The sequence below is a fragment of the Halyomorpha halys genome, unplaced genomic scaffold (genome assembly GCF_000696795.3).
Source record: "Halyomorpha halys isolate HHAL.00 unplaced genomic scaffold, Hhal_1.1 Scaffold105.1, whole genome shotgun sequence".
Taxonomy (NCBI): Eukaryota; Metazoa; Arthropoda; class Insecta; order Hemiptera; family Pentatomidae; genus Halyomorpha; species Halyomorpha halys.
In genome coordinates this window covers 270,506-290,855 of record NW_027108109.1, presented here as the reverse complement: position 1 = coordinate 290,855, position 20,350 = coordinate 270,506, and the positions used below count along the sequence as shown (strand labels likewise).

Below are 20,350 nucleotides of genomic sequence, written 5' to 3'. Positions count from 1 at the left end.
AAAGGGGTAAAATGTAAAATAACGAGAGTCCAAAAAGTAATAAAATGTATCAATATGTAAAGTATCAATATATAAGTATAAAAAGTATCAATATATAAAGGGCGTGTAAAAAACAATGTTATAGAAAATAAGAAGAAATATGTAGTATAGGAAATGAAGAAATAAGAGATAAGATAAGAGAGAAAAAATAACGTAGTATAAAAAGTAATTTATTACAACATGCCTAAAGTGAGTGAAAAGTAGAAGTGTAAAAGTTTGGCTACTGATTATATATTTTTTTTTAAGTGCAAAACACAAGACAAAAGAAAAAAAAACACAAACTAGGAGTAGGTAACCTAATACGACAACAAATAAAACGGTGACAAGCTCAGCTGGTCTGTTTCCGTGACGTCATTCTCTATTTAACGGACCTAGTAACAAACTCTCAACCATGTTAAATTTTATATCGTTTTAACATTGTAAAAGATGGAAATATTTCTCTATTTAATATAAATTTTTCCATTTAACACGCTTTAACATGTTAAAATAAAGATCATGAGTACCCCTACCATATCCTGGGTATAGAACAAGTACCACAGCCGTGGGATCGACTTGCCCTCAATGAACCTCTTTTGCTTTCACTTCTTGAGGTACTTTATCCTCTTCAGTTGAATGTCACCTCTCTTCAGCTCCCTTCAGAAAATCACTCACGATCTGCCTTCTCATTTATTTTACAACTTTAACGCTCCTCTCGAATTTATAAACACTTTTTTTTATTATTATCTTTATTGGAATTTACAACTGTTCATAATTATATATTTAGTAAATTTGATGTATGGTATTTTGGAATGATACAGGCGTGTAGAGAAACTACCCATTGTTAGCATTTAATGAAGTTTTTACATTAGTAGGTTTCCTGGCCATCTTCTTTTAGAAACTAGTGGGTTTGAATAGTTAGGGAGTTTGTAATGAAAGGAGTGATACCCCGTTCGGGCTGGATCGGTTACATAGGGAACATTAAGGTTGTGATCTGCGATTTTATTTGTGTCATAGTAAAGAGCATTGAGGATTTTGAATTGTAAGAATTAAATTTGAGAGGAATTCGAAGGTCTAGTGGAGCCCCAAAGCTCAACTCCATATGTCCAGATTGGCCTTATTACATTCATGTAGAATAGTCTTTTGTAATGGATTGGAAGTTTAGACTGTTTGTCCAGTAAGTGCTGTAATAGTCGACGTGCAGTTTCCTGCCTGTTCTGTCTTGTGTGAGGATTCCAGGTTAGTCGTTTGTTCAGATATAGTTCAAGGTATCGGATCTGTTCGATAGGTGTAAGATCAATATTGTTAAAGGAGTCTGTAGGGCAGTCAGTAGATTTACAACGAATGGTAAAGGTGATTTGATGGGATTTATTTCAATCGTCCAATTACGACACTATTCTTCGAGGGCTGTGTGGGATTGGAGAGTTTGGGATGCAATCAAAGGGTTATTATTAACAGCGAGCACACATGTGTCTTAGGTGGTGAGGATAGTGTTAGGATTCGTTGGGATGTCAGCTGATAGACAGTGTAGATAATCTTATTCAAACAGTCTAACAGGACTTAAATGGATCATTTTTAAAATCTCTTTCCTCAAAGTACGTTTAGTTTTAGTCATTTAAAATAAATAACCAATTTCCGTTTCCATTGTTAGCAATAATAAACAGTGGACGAGTAAAAATTTGATAAATAATTGTGGGAGCAAAAAAGAAAAATATAAACATGAGTTCAAATTGGAAAAAAGCCAATACTTTTTCTATCGCATTCACGAAACGCCTTATCGATATATTTGTAAACTGATGTATTTTTGGCGGGAAGAAAGTAATTAGTCATTTTCACCCCGAAAAAAAAAAAATGGTCTTTATTTTCCCGTAGGTGATTGTAGTTCGATGCAGTTGTTGTCAAGAATACAAAATAAAATTTTACTAAATAACCTGATTCGTTAAGATATTCGATCAGTTGTTTACATAATGGATGCAGTCGAAATATGCAATAAAATGAGACTTCTGGTTATTTTCCACAAGGATACAATACGTTCGACGATGTAATATCCAAGTAAGCAAACTTCTAATTAAAAATTGTTTACAAAATTTTTTATCTTTTACTTAAAGGAAAAAGTAACAGAACCGCTCCTGGACCTGAATCTTTTTTCAATTCCAGAGAAAAGAAACAGATGTCAAGAGCCGTATCAACGGAAAACATGCCCACGGTCTCAACTTTTTTCAGGACCTTTTTTAACGGAACATGTGTCACCTCAAAGGAGCTCCCTACCAAATTCAATTCTCCTTTTCCTTCGACTGCTCCTCAAATCCAACTTCTAAGACCCTCTATTGAGCTTTTTCGTCGGGATTTAAAATTCCTAGTCCGATTTTTTTTGCTTTTTTCAATTTTTTTTCTAAGGCCTAAATTAATGTATATAATTTGTCTTTTCATAGCGCCTAAAACATTTTTTAATTGTTTTTTTTTTTTAATATCTATTTATTGCTATTTACAACTGTACATTATAATACATTTAGTAAATCTGACCTAAGTTAAATTGGAGTGTTACAGGCGTGTAGAGAAATTACCCATTGGTAGCACTCTAATGACATTTTACATTTGCTGGTCTCGTGGCCATCTTCTTTTCAGGTGCCTCGGAGGATTGTCAGGAATGGAAGAGGATACAAGATTAGAAATTAAGGGGGTTTAGTGGTTAGAGAGTTTATAATGGAAGGAGTGATATCTGGTTCGGGCTAGATCGGTTACATAGGGAACATTAAGGTCTTTATGTATGATTTTTTTTTTTTTTTTATAATTGTAATGAAATTTTTCCGATTAAGCACAAATAATCTTATTAAATTTATTTCAGTTGAATTTTATCCAACCAGATTGCATAGAAAACCAAGTATGAGTCGGTCGCTAAACTGGGTTTTGATTAATGAATATATCTTATCATATTAGAGTCCGTTATCTCCTTCCACTTAAAACACGTCAATTCTTCGTTACCTCTCTTGTCCCCCCCCCACTTTGAATAAGACTGCCTGGTATATGGTAATCTCGAATCTAAACTTAAACGTTTTATGAATTTGGAAGTACGATTTATTTTCAGGATCAGCAGAGATACGCACATAACCCAGTATTAAGCCGAGCTGAAGTGGCTCTATCCATCCTTCTGATGCCAGTATTTCCTAGCTTCCTTTCTATTCCAAGCTATTAGTACTAAACCCGCCTCCTATATCCTAGAAAACCTTAAATTCAAATACTCTGTCCAAGTCCCGTTTTTCTGACATCTACCTTCCACCTCATCGAACTGCTGCGTTAGATATATCATTCTTTTTATTCGAGTTGCATTTCACTGGAACTCCATTTCCTCTAACAAGAGTCTTAGCACATGACCCTTCCCTCATTTAAATCCCTTCTATTTAACTACCTTTTAATTCGCCAATCTAATCAAGTATTATAATAGTGCAGATAATTTGTAACTACATTTTGTTTTATTTTTATATATTTAGTCAGTTAGGTTTTTACTATTTTTTTTTTTTTCCTCTGTGTCTAAAATTATTTATTTTTGGCCAATAAATGTTATTGTAAAATTAAAATTAGCTTATAATTGTTCTAAAGGAGCCTAGTCCCAGAATAATAAACTATTTTTCATATCATTATTATTAATATATAATAATTAATAATATGATTATAATTATCATATTATTTAAATTAACACTGAGAAGAACTTTCTGCTTGGGTGGAGGCATGGTTTGATATTTCCTTGAAGGAATGAAGGACTTATAAAGGAAGTAATCTTGAAGAGATCTCTGTATCGAATTCGCGATAATCCTCCGAGTTCTAAAGGAAAATCTATCAATTTTTCGCTTCAAATTCAAATCAGGAAAAGCTTCAACTGCGCCTAAATGAGTTCTCGGTCTCTTCTTTAGATCAAAGAACTTCTAAGGCGGGAGGATGGAAATAATCAACCCAAGAGGTCGTAATAATAATTTGTTTTGGAAGTCTTACAGATAATAATACATAACTAGCCAGTCAATAGTTACTCATAGGTTAGGTATGATCTGCAATGAAAAATTAAAGAAGGTCTAATTCTTGATAACCAACGAAGGGTCTGAGGGCCGGTCGGACCATCAAAGTTTATTTATTTTTTTTTTTTCTTTAATAATTTATTTATTGATATTTACAACTGTATACACATATATACAACAAGTAAATTTGCTGTAGGTGATATTGTGGCATGATACAAACATGTGGAGAATCTATCCACTGATAGAACTCCAATAACATTTCTAGAGAAGAAGATCTCGAGGCCATCTTCTTTTCAGACGGCTAGGAGGATTATTAGGTAATGAAGGAGAAGCCAGGTTAGAAAAAAGTGGATTTGGGTGGTTGAGAAGTTTATTATGGAAGAAACGGTATCTGGTTCTGGCCAAATCGGCAACATATGGAAGTTTGAGGATCCATCAGGACTTGATTTGTGACAAAGTAAGGAGCATTAAGCATTTTACGAAGGATTTTGGACTGTAAGGATTGGATTCTGGAGGAATTTGATGGTTTAGTGAAGCCCCAAAGCTCAACTCCGTATGTCCAGATAGGCCTTATAATAGTCATGTAGATCAGTCTTTTGTAATGGATTGGCAATTTAGACCGTTTGTCTAGTAAATGTTGCAATAGTCGGAATCTACGAGCAGTTTCTTGTCTTTTTAGTCTTGTATGAGGATTCCATGTCCATCAAAGTTTAAACTACGATTTCTTAAACCTCAGTTAAAATCAATAATTATCCGTAGTACTGGAAAAGAAAACCTTTGAATTTGGCTGTAAACCTTAATGGCCAATGATAGCCACAATACAAGTAATGTAACCTTCCAGTTAGATCTGTTCTTTAGTGAAGGTGTATTGTATTATTCCGTTGCTTTCTAAATTCATTAAAATGTATTTTATCGAGATAAACGATTTGGCAAAACAAAGGCTTCAAGTGAATTAGTTGCTCAGGCAATAATAAAAAACCTTAAATAATTCGTGGCGCAGAATCCACTTGGCGGTAAGATTTCAAGCTAACAGGTTCGTTTTATGTTTTATTCTCTTATTTCCCCTATCTTTATCCCCCCTCCTCCTTCTGTATTATTTCCTTAATTTTCCTTACCCACATTATTAGTTATGTTGACCATATATTATTATTTTAATGTTTTCTATTTACTTCTTTTGTTAAACTTATCTTCTTAGTTTGCTTCATTATCTAATAATACAGTTATATATTTCATTTGTTACATATATTTTCTTTATCTCAATTTTACTTTTTCTTTCCATAATTTTAATTTTTAAATTATTCAAATTTTTATTTTATTTTCTTAATTATGTTATTTTACCTACTTATTTAATTATCTCTATAAACATTATATTTTCCACTTCTTTCATCACTGTAATTTTATTGATTATGTTCTGTAAAATTATTTACTTTATGTCATTCTGTTTATATATTTTTTTTGTTCATTGGTTGTTATTTTGTTCTTTGTTCTTAGCCCTGATGAAGGCTAGGAATTCTGTCCGAAACACGATTTAGTTGGCACGATTAAATATGTTATTTCAACATATGTGTGTAATATTTTGCCCGCACCCCCAGCCATCTTCTCCTCGAATAATTAAAAAAAATATGTATATATAAACAGGGTTAGCCTGTACAATATATACTCCAATGTTGTAATTTTTACAAGAATAATAAATTGAAAATCAATTATAGTATGTAAACCAATAGCAAGCACTACACCCAAGCTGAACTATCTTTATTCCTCACAGCAGTAAAAAAAAAAAAAAATATCTTTACATACTGAACAATATAAAACAAACAGAACTACAGGCACGCGCTCTATTGAGAAAAAAGTATACAGCTCTAGATATAAGACTTTAGATGCAATCGTGAGGGTACTGATAAAAACACATACAAATAATTTGGACTTATATTAAGGTGTAGATTGTTGACCGTAGATAGATAATTGGAGAAGATGGTAGGGGGGGGGGCGCGGTCAGAAAAAAAAATTATTTATTCATGCCGACGTTTCGACCTAAGCTTTAGGTCTTTATAAGGGAGCTTACAGCAGAGATACTGGATAAACTTTTTAGCTAAAGGAATCTAGCCAGTATCTCGACCGTAAGTTCCCTGATGAAGACCTAAAGCTCAGGTCGAAACGTCGGCATGAATAAATAATTTTTAGATTTATTTTTTATTAATATATTTGTTTGAGAGTGGTTTATTTTCATTAAAACAATTTTGATCCTTTTTCTCTCAACTTTATTCTTTTTCAAACCTCCATCGTTTCGATCACTTAGGTAATTTTTAAGGATTCCTTATTTTGTTTTCATTTTTTTCTTTAAATTCTTTAAATGCCGGCTAATTGCCTTTGTCCCATAAATTCTTCTATAAAATTCCTTCCAAAATTTAAAACTTTTACTAACCACTCTTATTATTACTATTTTTATTTGCAAACTCCAAACAGAGCCTACCTTCAGTAGTTGAAGGTAGATTCGATTAGAAAATGACCTAAGTGGTCGAAACGTTGGAGGTTTGAAAAAGAATAAAGTTGAGAGAAAAAGGATCAAAATTGTTTTAATGTAAATAATTTTTATTTATTTGTGTTTTTTTTATCTCATCCCCCCCTACTATTTAACTAATATTGTTTAGTTCGGACTCTCTTGATACGCGAGACCATTTGATAAAAAATTATAACAATCCTCCAATGCTGTTCCATGACAAGCTGGACAAAGTTTTTGTTGGTCCAAAATATATCAGTCTGGACTGACTCTAAGAGTAATTGCATATTTACAGTTAAGTCTTAATTTTATGATCATTCTCAATTACGATATAGAGAACTGATCTTAAGGTAGCTTTAAGCAACCTCAGAAAACTCAAGTACCACGTTATAACGAGAGCTCGAATTCCCTATAGGTTTCCTAAATCTCTCTCGGATAATTGAATAATACCGGGTCGAAAATTCCGAAGCTCTCCAGAAGATTAATAATCTGTGTTACCCAATTATACTACAAAGTCAACCGGTTGTTATTAGACAGTTTTTTTCGCAAAACTAGTACAACTCATGTTAACCAATATTCAAGATAAATATGCAATTTTCTCGAAGGATGAAGATACTTTCCGATGACAAAAGGCGCTGCTTTCAACAAGTTACATTTACGTTAGATCTTCACATAAAATATTTTAAGCTTTAATAAAACGTTGGTTGGATAGTTCCGTTCCAACGTAGCGGATATTTACGACTCAGTCTGTGCTCGCAACTGCATCATAAAACTAAAAACATCTGCCATAAAAAAGACTCCCTACCTCTCCCAAAAGATAGGTTATATAGTAAATGATAATTTCGAATTTTATGGCATATGTATAAAAACCTACATAAAATATAAACAGAAAGATAGGTTTATTAACATAAAATATTTCTTGAGAAAATTTGATGAAGGATAGTTGTCATATAACAAATAAAAAACCTGTCTTATGTGAAAGTGGATTTGATACGTTATGTCGATAATATTTTCAATAAAATTCATTTTGTCATTTAGATAAAATCTTCGGTTTTTCTTAAGATAGAGAGCATACATAGAAAGTTGTAGAAAAGAGTATGTATACAAAATTAATATGAAAGAGATATGTAGTAAACAAAAATGTATACACATATATGAATAGGATGTAAACTAAAACGAAGTATAGTAAACAGCAGTAGTTTACAAATTTGTTTGTTCTACCGTCCTTAAATTTTAATAGCAATTAATATGAAGTATATATGTATTAATATTTCTACATTTTTCGTTAAATATAGTTAAGAAAGGTGTAAATTAGAAACATTGAACTTGAACATTATAAAACTATTTATTAAACTCAGAATAGAATTTAATGTACAAAAAGTTTTAATATTCGAAATCATCTTAATGAGAATGATGAACTTGATGTGCTGCTAGAAATTTAGTAATCCTCGGCTCTATTTTCGTCAGTAATAATATTGTTAACCGTGAGAACTTATAGTTATTCATCGCCCCCCCAATGCATCTGTGACCATCACCGCACCCCTAAATCACTTATAAGCCCACCAAGGTGCCTACTGGTAAATAGTAATAGAATTGCAAATATATTATTTGAGTAAACAGTAATAAAAAAAAAATTCAATACAGTATTTTACAGTTTTTTCGTAAGTAATATTGCTCATATAGTGATAATCATCTTGAATTTTTATAATAAAAATTTAGTCTTGCGATTTAGACTCAAACTAAGCATTAATTTTTTTTTTATCCCACCAGTATTGTTTTAGCATGACCTCATTTGGACATAAATATATGCTGCTTTAATATTCCACTCAACAGAAATTCCACCCATCATGGTTTACATTTAGGGATGCGACATCGATGTTTTTAAGCCTATGTTTTCTAAACATCGATGTTTTGTCCCAATGTTTCATTTTTTTCCAAAAGTAACTAAATGAAAACCAAAAATTTACAGTATAAATAGATTCCTATCAACAATGTGGTCGAATAATAAAGTACCTCCAACCTTCACGCTAACGACATGATAGAGATAAATTACGACTAGAAAAACAACGATGTTTTAAAATTTCTTTGCTCAATATTAAAATACCATTGCATACAAATCTTTGCCAAAAATACATCGATGTTTTTAACATCGATGTTTTTGTATTGAGCATCGATGTTTTTTTTATCGATGTCGCATCCCTATTTACCTTATTGTGTGATATCACATGTACTTATTGTGTGGAATACACCTATACTTATTCTGTGGTAAATACCTATACAGAACCATACTAATTATGATTGGCTACATGGATTAACTATTCATTGCATCATTAATCAAACTGAAAAAGAAGCAGGTTCATAAGTTTGTAAGAGAATTATCTTCATTTCATACTTAACATAAAGAAAGCATTAAATAATAATTTCAGTAATTCTATAAATAATATGGTATTTTATGGTTTTTTGAAGAGTCTCTTTAATCAATCTATTTGATAATGTACACGGCAAAAAAAGCAAGCGACCATCATTGTTTTGACTTGAAAATCTGATGTATTATCTACTCAGTACAATGTTATTTTAATTTATTTAGTTTCCTTTGCTATCTAAACAATTATCTATTATGAGTTATACTCCTTATCGTTTTTGTGCAGTAGCTAATTGCAAAAATACACTTCTTCTATATAGAAAAAATTTTCCTTTTGAGGTTAATGACTCCAATTTAATGAAATTTCTTTATTAAAATTATCACTACATGGTACAACGTTTCGGGACCTATGGGACAGTGGTCATCATGTCCCAATTTGTGCATCTTTAGTGATTTTTTTATTAGTTAATTAACTAAGTTAATGTTAAATACAAAGCAGGACTTGTATAAAAAACAAGGAGGTAACCAAACAGCACACTGGACATGAGATAAGGTCCAAAGAGGTAGTAAGAAATGTAGAGTGATGGCTGTGCCAGAGAGAAGGAAGATGCAAAAATTGTGACATGATTTCTTAGAAGAAATTATTAGGTAAATATAATTGTGTGAACTATAATGAATAGAGATGGACATTGTTGTTATGATAGTTTTGTTATTGTTAAAGGTTTAAGGTGCATGAATATGGCACAGTGGTCCCGAAACGTTGTACTATGTAGTGATAATTTTAATAAAGAAATTTCATTAAATTGAAAGTCATTAACCTCAAAAGGAAATTTTTTTCATTACTGGAGCTGGAGCCGAGATATTTTATTAGCCATCGACTTTATTGATTTTTTTTTTCATTTATTTACATATTTTATTGTTATTAGAGGCCCTGGAATAAGTTCTCTTTTATGCCGCTATGAAACAGTTGGGTCAGCTGTAAAATGGTTCGTTATGTTGAAGCCAGCCCGAAAGCTCTCTGCAGTATGTTCCATTTGATACCTCCACCGCCAGTGGAACACTCCGGTTCAAGTTTAGAAAGTAACTGCTAGAATGTAGAATATGTTTTGTGGAATTCATTTTATGTAACTACGATATTAAATGGAAACCAAAGATGTATAATATCGATATACTTGATGAATTAAGATGGATATGTGACAAAAACAAATAATAATAAATCCTTAGCGAACCCGAAAGTTCAATACCCATACCACCAATCCTTCTCTACATACATCTGTCCAGTGACGCCTTTCTTAACGTAATCCTGTTAACTACGTTTCGGTCTACCCCTCGGACGTTTACCCGTCGGTTTATTGTTTGTTTAGGAATCCATTCGTTACTAAGTTCCAGGACCTTACATGCCCATTTTATTTACTGTAATGCTATAATATGAATTAGAATGAAATTGAAGTTCCCTCAATTTGGCGTTGTATAGCCTTCTAAATTCTTCGACGAACTCATCTTTTTTCGGTTCAAATATTTTACGTAATACTTAATTTTCAAAAATCTTAAGGCACTGTTCTTCCTTTTGTATAACAGACTACGTATTGTATCCGTAAATAACAGTAGAAAGGTGAATAGTTTTATTGATTCTAACTTTTTATGTTTTTGAACAGAATGTGCGAGCTAAGCAATTAAGAATTTGAAAAAAAAAGAGTTATTTCCTGCTTAACCTCGCTTTTGTTTTCTCATAAATTTCGTTTTTCTAATTACCATATAACCTAAATACTTTAGCTTATCTACAAAAAGTAAGTTGAAAAAACAAAAAAATTATTATTTCAATTCAAAAAGGAAGAAACAAATTTTCTCAAAATATTTTGCGTTGCAAGGCATATAAATCCTTAACAATTGAATAATGAAAATCCAAAGCATGATAGACAAACGGTCGGATTTTACTGAGTTAATCTTTTGGCCTACGTAAATCCAAATTCCTTTGTCTGTAATAAAATCATCAATATAGACCTTAGTGTTCCATATGTTGCCAATCTATCCAAAACAAGGCATTAATCTTTCTATGATAAACTCCTTAATTACCCAAATACTTTGTTTCTAACCTTGCTTACACTTCCGCGTTTGTCACTAATAAGAAGATGGCTTCGAGACCATCTAATATGTTGGAATGAAATTACGGAGTAGACTCATCACACGTGGTTTTTCATGTGTAGTTGTATTTATAGCTTAAATAAAATTGTAAATTTTAAGAAAAAAAACATTATTTTTATTTTAATGTAATTTCTTTATATAGATGATATTAATAGCCATTTTAACACGTTTCAGAACCGGCCAGACAGCCTGGAATGCAAGAGCGGTCCTGGGCCGGGCGAGGAGGCGGACTCCCCCACAGAACTGAACAGCTGTCGCAGGCTGGCCGACAAGCCTCCCCTGGTGAAGAGGCTGGCCATGGGAACCACCCCCACCGAAGAGGAGTCGACGCCGCCCCCCCTCATCATACCTTCCAAGACCGTCGATATGGACAACAACAGGTCAGTAAGCAAGAGCTGTCATATACATATCTAGGGAGAGGGACAGCAAATAAGTATAAGTCAGAAAATGAACGATATAGGTTATTTATTTTATTTTTTCTAAAGTTTTGAAATCAACATAGTTCTTCCCTGTAAGAGACCATTTGTAGCCGAGGTAGTTGGGACGTCTACCTTAGCAATCTCGTAACTGCAGTGGTACCAGTTCGAATCGGTCGGGGGAGTTAGACTAATATTTCGCGACGATGCCACGGAATGAAAACTTGCCCCCAGTCTGGGTAGATTTCTCCCGTATATTTGATATGCTCTGGAAGAGGGTTTAAAAAAGAAAAAAAAATCTTCCTAAAACTGTTTACAGTTTAGTATATGTGGCTTTATAATTGTCTTTATTAATAATATGGATGTATCCAGTGGTTTAGATATTTATAGGAAAAGATTATCGGGGGAGGAGCAGAGGGGGGGGGGTGCGGTCAGCATATACAAATATGCATTTATTTGTGCCGACGTTTCGACCTGAATTTCAGGTCTTCTTCAGGAATGCTCATGCAGAGATTCAGACCAGTGTGTTTTTATTTATCAGAGTTTATTTGCTAACCCCCCCCCTTCCCCCACGCCCCCTCAACCATTTTCTTGCTTACCGCACCTCATTTTCAATATTTGTAGTAAGTAAAAGGATAACGCTGAGTGGTAATTTATGGGAAATTAATCTCTTTTTATTCTGAGTGTTATGAAAGACAAATATTTTATCACTCATTCATTTTTTTTTTTTAATCATTTATTTATTGTTACAACTTTATAACATATATACAACAAGTAAATTTGCTGTAGGTGATATAGTGACATGATAAAAACATGTGGAGAATCTACCCATTGATAGAATTCCAATAACATTTCTAGAGGAGAAGATCCTGAGGCCATCTTCTTTTCAGACGCCAAGGAGACGTAATGACGTAATTCAGACGTAATGAAGGAGAAGCCAGGTTAGAAACAAGTGGATTTGGCTGGTTGGAAAAATTTCTATGGAAGGAATAGTATCTGGTTTTGGCCAAATCGGCAACATATGGGACATTGAGGTCATGATGGATGTCTTGATTTATGACAAAGTAAGGAGCGTTAAGGATTTTACGAAGGATTTTGGACTGTAAGGATTGGATTCGGGAGGAATTTGATGGTTTAGTGGAGCCCCAAAGCTCGACTCCGTATGTCAAGATAGGTCTTATAATAGTCATGAAGATCAGTCTTTTGTTATGGATTCGTTCAAAAATTTAATAATTAAAGTAAATCATATTTATTTATTCGAAAAAATATATACACATATATATTAAAACTACTTTTAACTTTTCATACCCAGTTGGCTGGTGTTCCTCAAGGTCTGTCCCATCCTCTACAAAAACTATATAGCTGACATCCCAACCAAATTAGCTATAGTTGAAACTAATTGCTAAAATTGCTATGGATACAATATTTATTTATCAATGATCCATTCATGGATACAATATTTATTTATCAATGGTCCATTCATGGATACAATATTTATTATCAATGATCCATTCATGGATACGATATTTATTTATCAATGATCCATTCATGGATACGATATTTATTTATCAATGATCCATTCATGAAGAAGGGTCGTATCCATGGAAATTTTAGTTATTAGTTTCAGCTATAGCTAACTGTTGCCCATCACTGCCTCAACCCTCGAAAAGTGGTGTCGATATTGGAGGACCAAAACAAATCCCAACAAATCACCTTCATCCTTCGTCGTAAACCTACCGACAGCCCTATAGTTTCCTTTTATAATGTTGCTCTTAACCCCTTTAGAACAGATCCGATACCCTGGACTACATCTAGACATACGACTAACTTGGAATCCTCCCACAAGACTGAAAAGACATGAAATTGCACGTCCATTCCGTAATATGGATATAATAAGGCCAATATGGATATACAGAGTTGAGCTTTAGGGCTCCACCAAACCTTCGAATTCCTCCGTTATCCAATCCTTACAATCCAAAATCCTCAATGCTCCTTACTTTTTCACAAATAAAATCATACATAAAGACCTTAATCTTCTACATTTACCCGGTCTAGCCCGAACCAGATATCATTAATTCGGTTATAAACTCCCTTACCTCCCAAACCCGATAGTTTCTAATCTTGCTTCCTCACCCATTCCTGGCAATCCTCCGAGGCGTCTGAAATGAAGATGGTCTCGAGACCTTTAATGTAGAATTATTATCAGAGTGCTGCCAATGGGTAATTTCTCTACTCGTCTGTATTATATCATGATCATCTTACATCAAATTTACTGGATATATTGTTATTTAAACACAGTTGTAAATACTAAATAAATAAAAATATAAACAAAAAAAGAAAACTTTCCACATTTCGAATTATGGGTTCCTAAGTGTAGCACTGAAGAACTTTATTTTCGATAAATCCTGAACTAATACGAGACAGATCTGTTGGCACTGAACTGGAACTGACGACATAAAAATAGTCCAGAGAGGAAACCACAAGTCATAAATAATGTTTCATATTTTATCGAATAAAAAAAAGACCGACGCGGCGGTGGATAAAAGAGAGATAGTAAATCGAAAAGGAGCTCTTCCAACAGCTAAATAACTTTATTTCTTTTCTTAGCTCTTAGGGGTGGCGGAATGTCAACTCGACAAACCTTTCAATGGGAAAGTAGTAATGATGTTTTTCATAAAAACTATTTTATTACATACACGTCAGATGCTTTTATTGTTATATACATATTTATTAATTATTTTATTATAGTCCTAAATATAAATAAAAATTAATGATGAGTTAATAGTTGAAGAGAAGATGGTTGGTGAAGAATACAAATAAGTAACAACTTATATTACAAGAGCCCAAGAGAGAAAAAAATATCAGTTATTTCACTCTAATTTTTGATTACTTTAATGAAAACTATGTATAATTAATAGTCAAAATAGATGAGTCTGCCAAGTATAGTTAGGAGGAATAAAAAATGCCGCCTGTTTCAAAACGTTAAAATTATTATTTTTTCATTCGGGGCTCTATATCTTTAAAACTGCCAACAACACTAGAAAATCTAAGAAAACATAATTTAAAGTAGAGTAAATTTACTAAAATGTAAGCCCTAATAGACCTATTTACGCTTAATAGTTCTCGAGATATAGCTTTTTAAAAAAGCAAAATTTCATAAAAATGAACAGAACGTACTGAAAGATTAGTAGTTAGTCAATGTATTTTGAAAAATCTATATTTCAAAAAACATTTGACGTACAAATGTCTCTTGGCATTCTTAAAGCTAGTTTAATGAGCTATAAAGTAGTTCATGACGTTTGTCATTCGTAGGATTATTAATTTTAATGATATTTGCTAAAATAAATTGATTTATAGTTCAGACAAATTTTCATTTGCCAAATTTATATTTATATGTGAATATCATAAAAACTACTACCCCTACGAAGATACGTGTTATATACTACTTTAAAGTAAGTTAAATGTCCTTTATTTTGACTGCTGGCAGACATGTGCGCGTTTTATGGATCTAGTGATATATTTTTTAAAAAATCAAACATTTTATACGAACAAATAGAAATTAACAGTTATTGAGTTTATTTTGTCAAATATCATAAAAAATAATACTCCTACAAAGATAAACATTATAAACTATTCTATAGTAAATATAATTACCATTAGTTTGATTGCAGGCAGACATCTTCACGTACGATGGTTTTTGAAATAAAGTTCATAAATCAAACTTATCGTCTGAAGAACTATAAACCAATTTATTTTAGAAAATATCATGAAAACTACTATTCCTACGTAGTTAAAGATCATAAATTGCTTTTTAGTACATTAAACTAGCTTTAATTTGAGTACTATTAGACATATATACGTCACATAGTTCCTGAGATATAGATTTCTCAAAATAAATCAAGTAACTACTAATCTTTCAGCAGATTTTTAAGAAATGTTGCTTTTTAAAAAGCTATATCTCGAGAACTATTGGATGTAAATAGCTCTATTAGGGCTAATATTTCAGAAAATTTACTCTTATTTAAATAATGTTCTTTTAAATTTTTTAGTGATGTTGGTAGTTTTTAAGACATAGAGCTACCTACACTTGGCAGACTCATCTATTTTGACTATTAATTATACATAGTTTTTATTAAAGTAATCAAAAATTGGAGTGAAAAAACTGCCTTTTTTATTCCCGGCTCTTGTACTATAGACTAACAAACTTCTGTGAACTTGTAGTGTAATTTAATGTAACCTAATAATAAAAAACTAGTATTTATTAGTGCTGACGTTCCGGCCAGAATTTCAAGCCTTCATCAGGGCTAAGAACAAAAATGAAGATAACCATAATCATTATAAGGAATTTCAGAATCATTAGAAAATAACTAACATAATAGTTACATTAATAGTGTTTATTATATGAGAAAAGTAATATTAAAATTAGAGAAAGATGTCAATATTTCATAACTTTAATTTTAAATAATTATCTTGTTGTAGATATATTTACTTATTAGATTTTCATAGATTTTTTTTTTTTGTTGTTTCCTCTTTCTTAAATTTTTTTTTAATATTTATTTATTGCTATTTACAACTGTACATTATAATACATTTAGTAAATCTGATCTAAGTTAAATTGGATTGTTACAGACGTATTGGTAGCACTCTAATGACATTTTACATTATCTGGTCTCGTGGTCATCTTCTTTTCAGACGCCTCGGAGAATTGTCATGAATGGAAGAGGATGCAAGGCTAGAAACTAAGGGGTTTGAGTGGTTAGAGAGTTTATAATGGAAGGAGTGATATCTGGTTCGGTCTAGATGGGTTACATAGGGAACATTAAGGTCTTATGTATGATTTTATTTGTGACAAAGTAAGGAGCATTGAGGATTTTGGATTGTAAGGATTGAATACGAGAGGAATTCGAAGGTTTAGTGGAACCCCAAAGCTCAACTCTATTTGTCTAGATTTGTAATGTGTTGGAAGTTTAGACCGTTTATCTTGTAAGTGCTGTAATTTTCTTAAATTTAAGATTACTTTCTCTCATATAGCCTTTATCTTCTTATAATGCTTAGTTCATACATTTTTTTCAATATTACTTATGTATCTATATTTTTAGTTGTTTTCTAGTCATTATGAATAATTATAAAATAAGAAAATAAATCAAATTATAGCCTAATATAATATATAATGCATAAATATATAATACTTCTATATAATAAACAACACTTAGGTCTTATAATATATGTTTATAATAGACTTATGTTTATTATAATGTATAATACTTGGACTATAAATTTTCTTTCAACACTACTTAATTATTCCTTTTATTCATTATGGTTTTTATTTAGCTTTTGTTTTTGTTACCTAGCTTAGCCCTGACTTAAAATTCTAGCCAAATCGTGTGTTGTGTTGTGCTCTTCACTCATCACACTCTCAACCATCTTCTCATTTTGAAATATTTATTATAATTTTTATTAGAGGTGTGTAGACAGTTATTTTTAGTCGTGCCAGGATCGAACCTCAGGACTTGCTAAACTCTATTATTATTAGGTTAAGAGGTTATTTAAACATTTATGGCATCGTGAGGCATTTAGCAAAGAGGGAGCCATGGGAAAGTGAAAGATATATCTAATAACGAGGCACTACAGGCGGCGAGGGTAAAAGGTTCCACTCCAAGAGTATCCATTTCGGGAGAAGTCTTTTGTGTAACATAGGTCGAGGTGTTGTCCCTCCAGAGGGCTCATATCGTTAGGTCTAAAGGGCATTCCGGTCAACAGTATAAGTAATACTGACGGATAAGGGTATTAAGGTATACCCTTCGTAATCGTTAGATTCAGGGACGTTGGTTGATAAATTGAATAAAATTGAAAGTTTAATGTAAATTAATATATTTAGTTGTTTACATATTGAATCAATTGTTTATTATATCTATTTAGTTTATTACGATTAATAATATTATAGGGGTATTCATGATGTTGTGTTACATGTTAAATGTTATAACTATAAGATTGTGAGCAGCCCTATTTGAGCCCCTAGCGGATTTTCTCAGCAACTTGTTGTATAAGCCTTTATGTTTATAACCTTCCTTCCAGAGCCTCATGTTATTATTTACTTCAGTTTTGATTTAAGTAATTAATTACAACATGCCTAGAGTGAGTGAAAAGTGGAATTTGTGTGAAAGTTTAGCTTATGAAATGAAATGAAAAAATAACTTTATTCTGGGACATATGTCCCCTAAGAATAATTACATGGTTCATATAGTGAGATTTTTATCTGGCGAGCGTTTACAAATTTTCAGATAGTAGAATGAAATAACATTGTTTTTTTTCTCAAATTTATCTTTAAAATTATCCATTCTGGTTTAATAACAGGGATATGAATACCACAAACACACGAAAGAACTGAGCTGTCACAACAAAAATGGCGGCGATCTCAACTGGTCTATTGTGTGACGTCATTCTCCATTTAACAGACCAAGTAACAGACTCTCAGCCATGTTAAATGTTATTTCGTTTTACCACGGTAAAAGAAGACAATTTTTTTTCGATTTAACATAAGTTTTTCCATTTTATGTTAAATCAACATTTTTCATAACATGTTAAACCAAAGATCATGAATACCCCTTATATAATAGAAATATATGGTAAAAAAAATTAAAATAACTTTAACACAACTTAACAATCTACACACTACCTGCAATGGTTTAGGGTTCTATAGATTGCACCAATGGGCAGGCAATTAAATAAATTATAATCTATTTTTAGTTTCAAATAAAATAAAAAGTTTGAAAAGGTTTTCTTTATTTGAAACTAATATTATAAAGGCATTAATTATAAATTTTGCTTCATTCAGCTTTCTAACGGTTTTATTTACGTTGGAATTGGATAAAATGTAGAAGATTTATGAACGATTATAATAGTACAAGAGCCCAAGAGGAGAAAAAAGGCAGTTATTTCACCCCAATTTTTTAATACTTAAATTTTAAGAAATATGCTGAAAGATTAGTAGTTAGTTAATTTATTTTGAGAAATTTATATCTCAGGAACTCTGTGACATATAGATATCAATCAGCACTCAAATTAAAGCTAGTTTAATGAGCTATAAAGTACTTTATGACGTTTATCTTCATAGACATAGTAGTTTTCATAATATTTGCTAAAATAAATTGATTTGTAGTTGTTCGGACAATAAGTTTGATTTATGAAAAACTTCAATTCAGAAACCATTAGACGTACAGATGTTTGCCAGCCCTCAAATTAAAGCTGGTTAAATTTATTAAAAAATAGTTAATTATGTTTATCTTTGTAGGAGTAGTTTTTATGATATTTGACAAAATAAATTTACAAAGTGTTAATTTCTAGTTGTGCGTATAAAATGTTGGATTTTTGAAAAAATATATCTCTAGATTCATATGACGCACATATGTCTGCCAACACTGAAAATAAAGGAAATTTAACTTACTGTAAAGTAGTTTATGACACTTATCTTTGTAGGGTAGTAGTTTTTATGATATTCAAATATGCATATGAATTTAGCAAATGAAAATTTGTCCTATAAATCAATTTATTTTAGCAAATATCATGAAAAATACTACTCCTACGAAGTTAAACATTATATACTACTTTATAGCTCATTAAACTAGCTTTAATTTGAGAGCTAAAAGACACCTGTACGTCTTAAAAATGTGCTGAAAGATTAGTCAGTCAGTTAGTTAATTTATTTTGAGAAATTTATATCTCAGGAACTCTGTGACATATAGATATCGATTAGCACTCAAATAAAGCTAGTTTAATTGACTATAAAATAGTTTATGACCATTACCTCCGTAGGAATAGTAGTTTTCAGGATATTTCCTAAATTTATAGTTGTGCGAACAATAAGTTTAGTTTTGAAAAACTTTATTTCAGAAACCATATGACGTGGAGATGTCTGCCAGCACTCAAATTAAAGCTAGTTAAATTTACTATAAAATAATATATAACGTTTATATTTGTAGGAGTATTAGTTTTCAAGATATTTGACAAAACAAATTCACAAACTGTTAATTTCAAGTGGTTCGTATAAAATGTTTGATTCTTAAATAAGTGTAAGGTGAACATATGTCAGTCAGCGCTCAAATTAAAGGAAATTTAACTTACTATAAAGTAGTTTATGACACTGATCTTCGTAGGGGTAGTAGTTTTTATGATATTCACATATGAATATAAAGTTGGCAAAAGAAAATTTGTTCAAACAACTATAAATTAATTTATTTGAGCAAATATCATAAAAACTGCTACTTCTACGAAGATAAACATCATAAACTACTTTATAGCTCAATAAACTAGCTTTAATTTGAGAGCTAACGGACATCTATACGTCAAATGGTTTTTGAGATATAGATTTTCAAAATAAATTCACTAACTACTGATCTTTCAATACGTCACATACAACATTTTTATGAAATGTTGCTTTTTAAAAAGCTATATCTCGAGAACTATTGGACTTAAAAAGCTTTATTAGGGCTAATATTTCAGCAAATTTACTCTACTTTAAATGATGTTGTCTTAGATTTTCTGTTGTTGTTGGTAATTTTAAAGATATAGAGCTCCGAATGAAAAATTAATTATTTTTAACGTTTTGAAAAATCCATTTTTATTCCTCCTACCTATACTTGGCAGACTCATCAGTTTTGACTAGTAATTATACATAGTTTTCATTAAAGTGATCAAAAATTGGCGTGAAATATCTGCCTTTTTTTCTTTCCGGCTCTTGTACTATAGACTAACAAACTTCTGTGAACTTGTAGTGTAATTTAATGTAACCACATAGGAGCTTCATAATTGTTATTCTTAGGAGACTAAGTGTCTCAAAATAAATATTGATTTTTTCATTTCATTTCATAGAATCCTCAAGGTAGTATCCATGGTCCCATCCTCTACACCGTCT

At 31.6% G+C, this 20,350-nt stretch overlaps 1 protein-coding gene across 1 annotated transcript in view; it reads left to right on the top strand.

The window, feature by feature from the left end:
- Nucleotides 1–20,350, top strand: part of LOC106677614 (EGFR adapter protein) — a gene marked incomplete at its 5' end in the record, with an annotated part of 690,819 nt that overhangs the window by 650,617 nt on the left and 19,852 nt on the right. Inside the window, 1 exon segment of the mRNA XM_067046493.1 lies at nucleotides 11,198–11,403. Coding sequence (XP_066902594.1) covers nucleotides 11,198–11,403 — 206 coding nt within the window.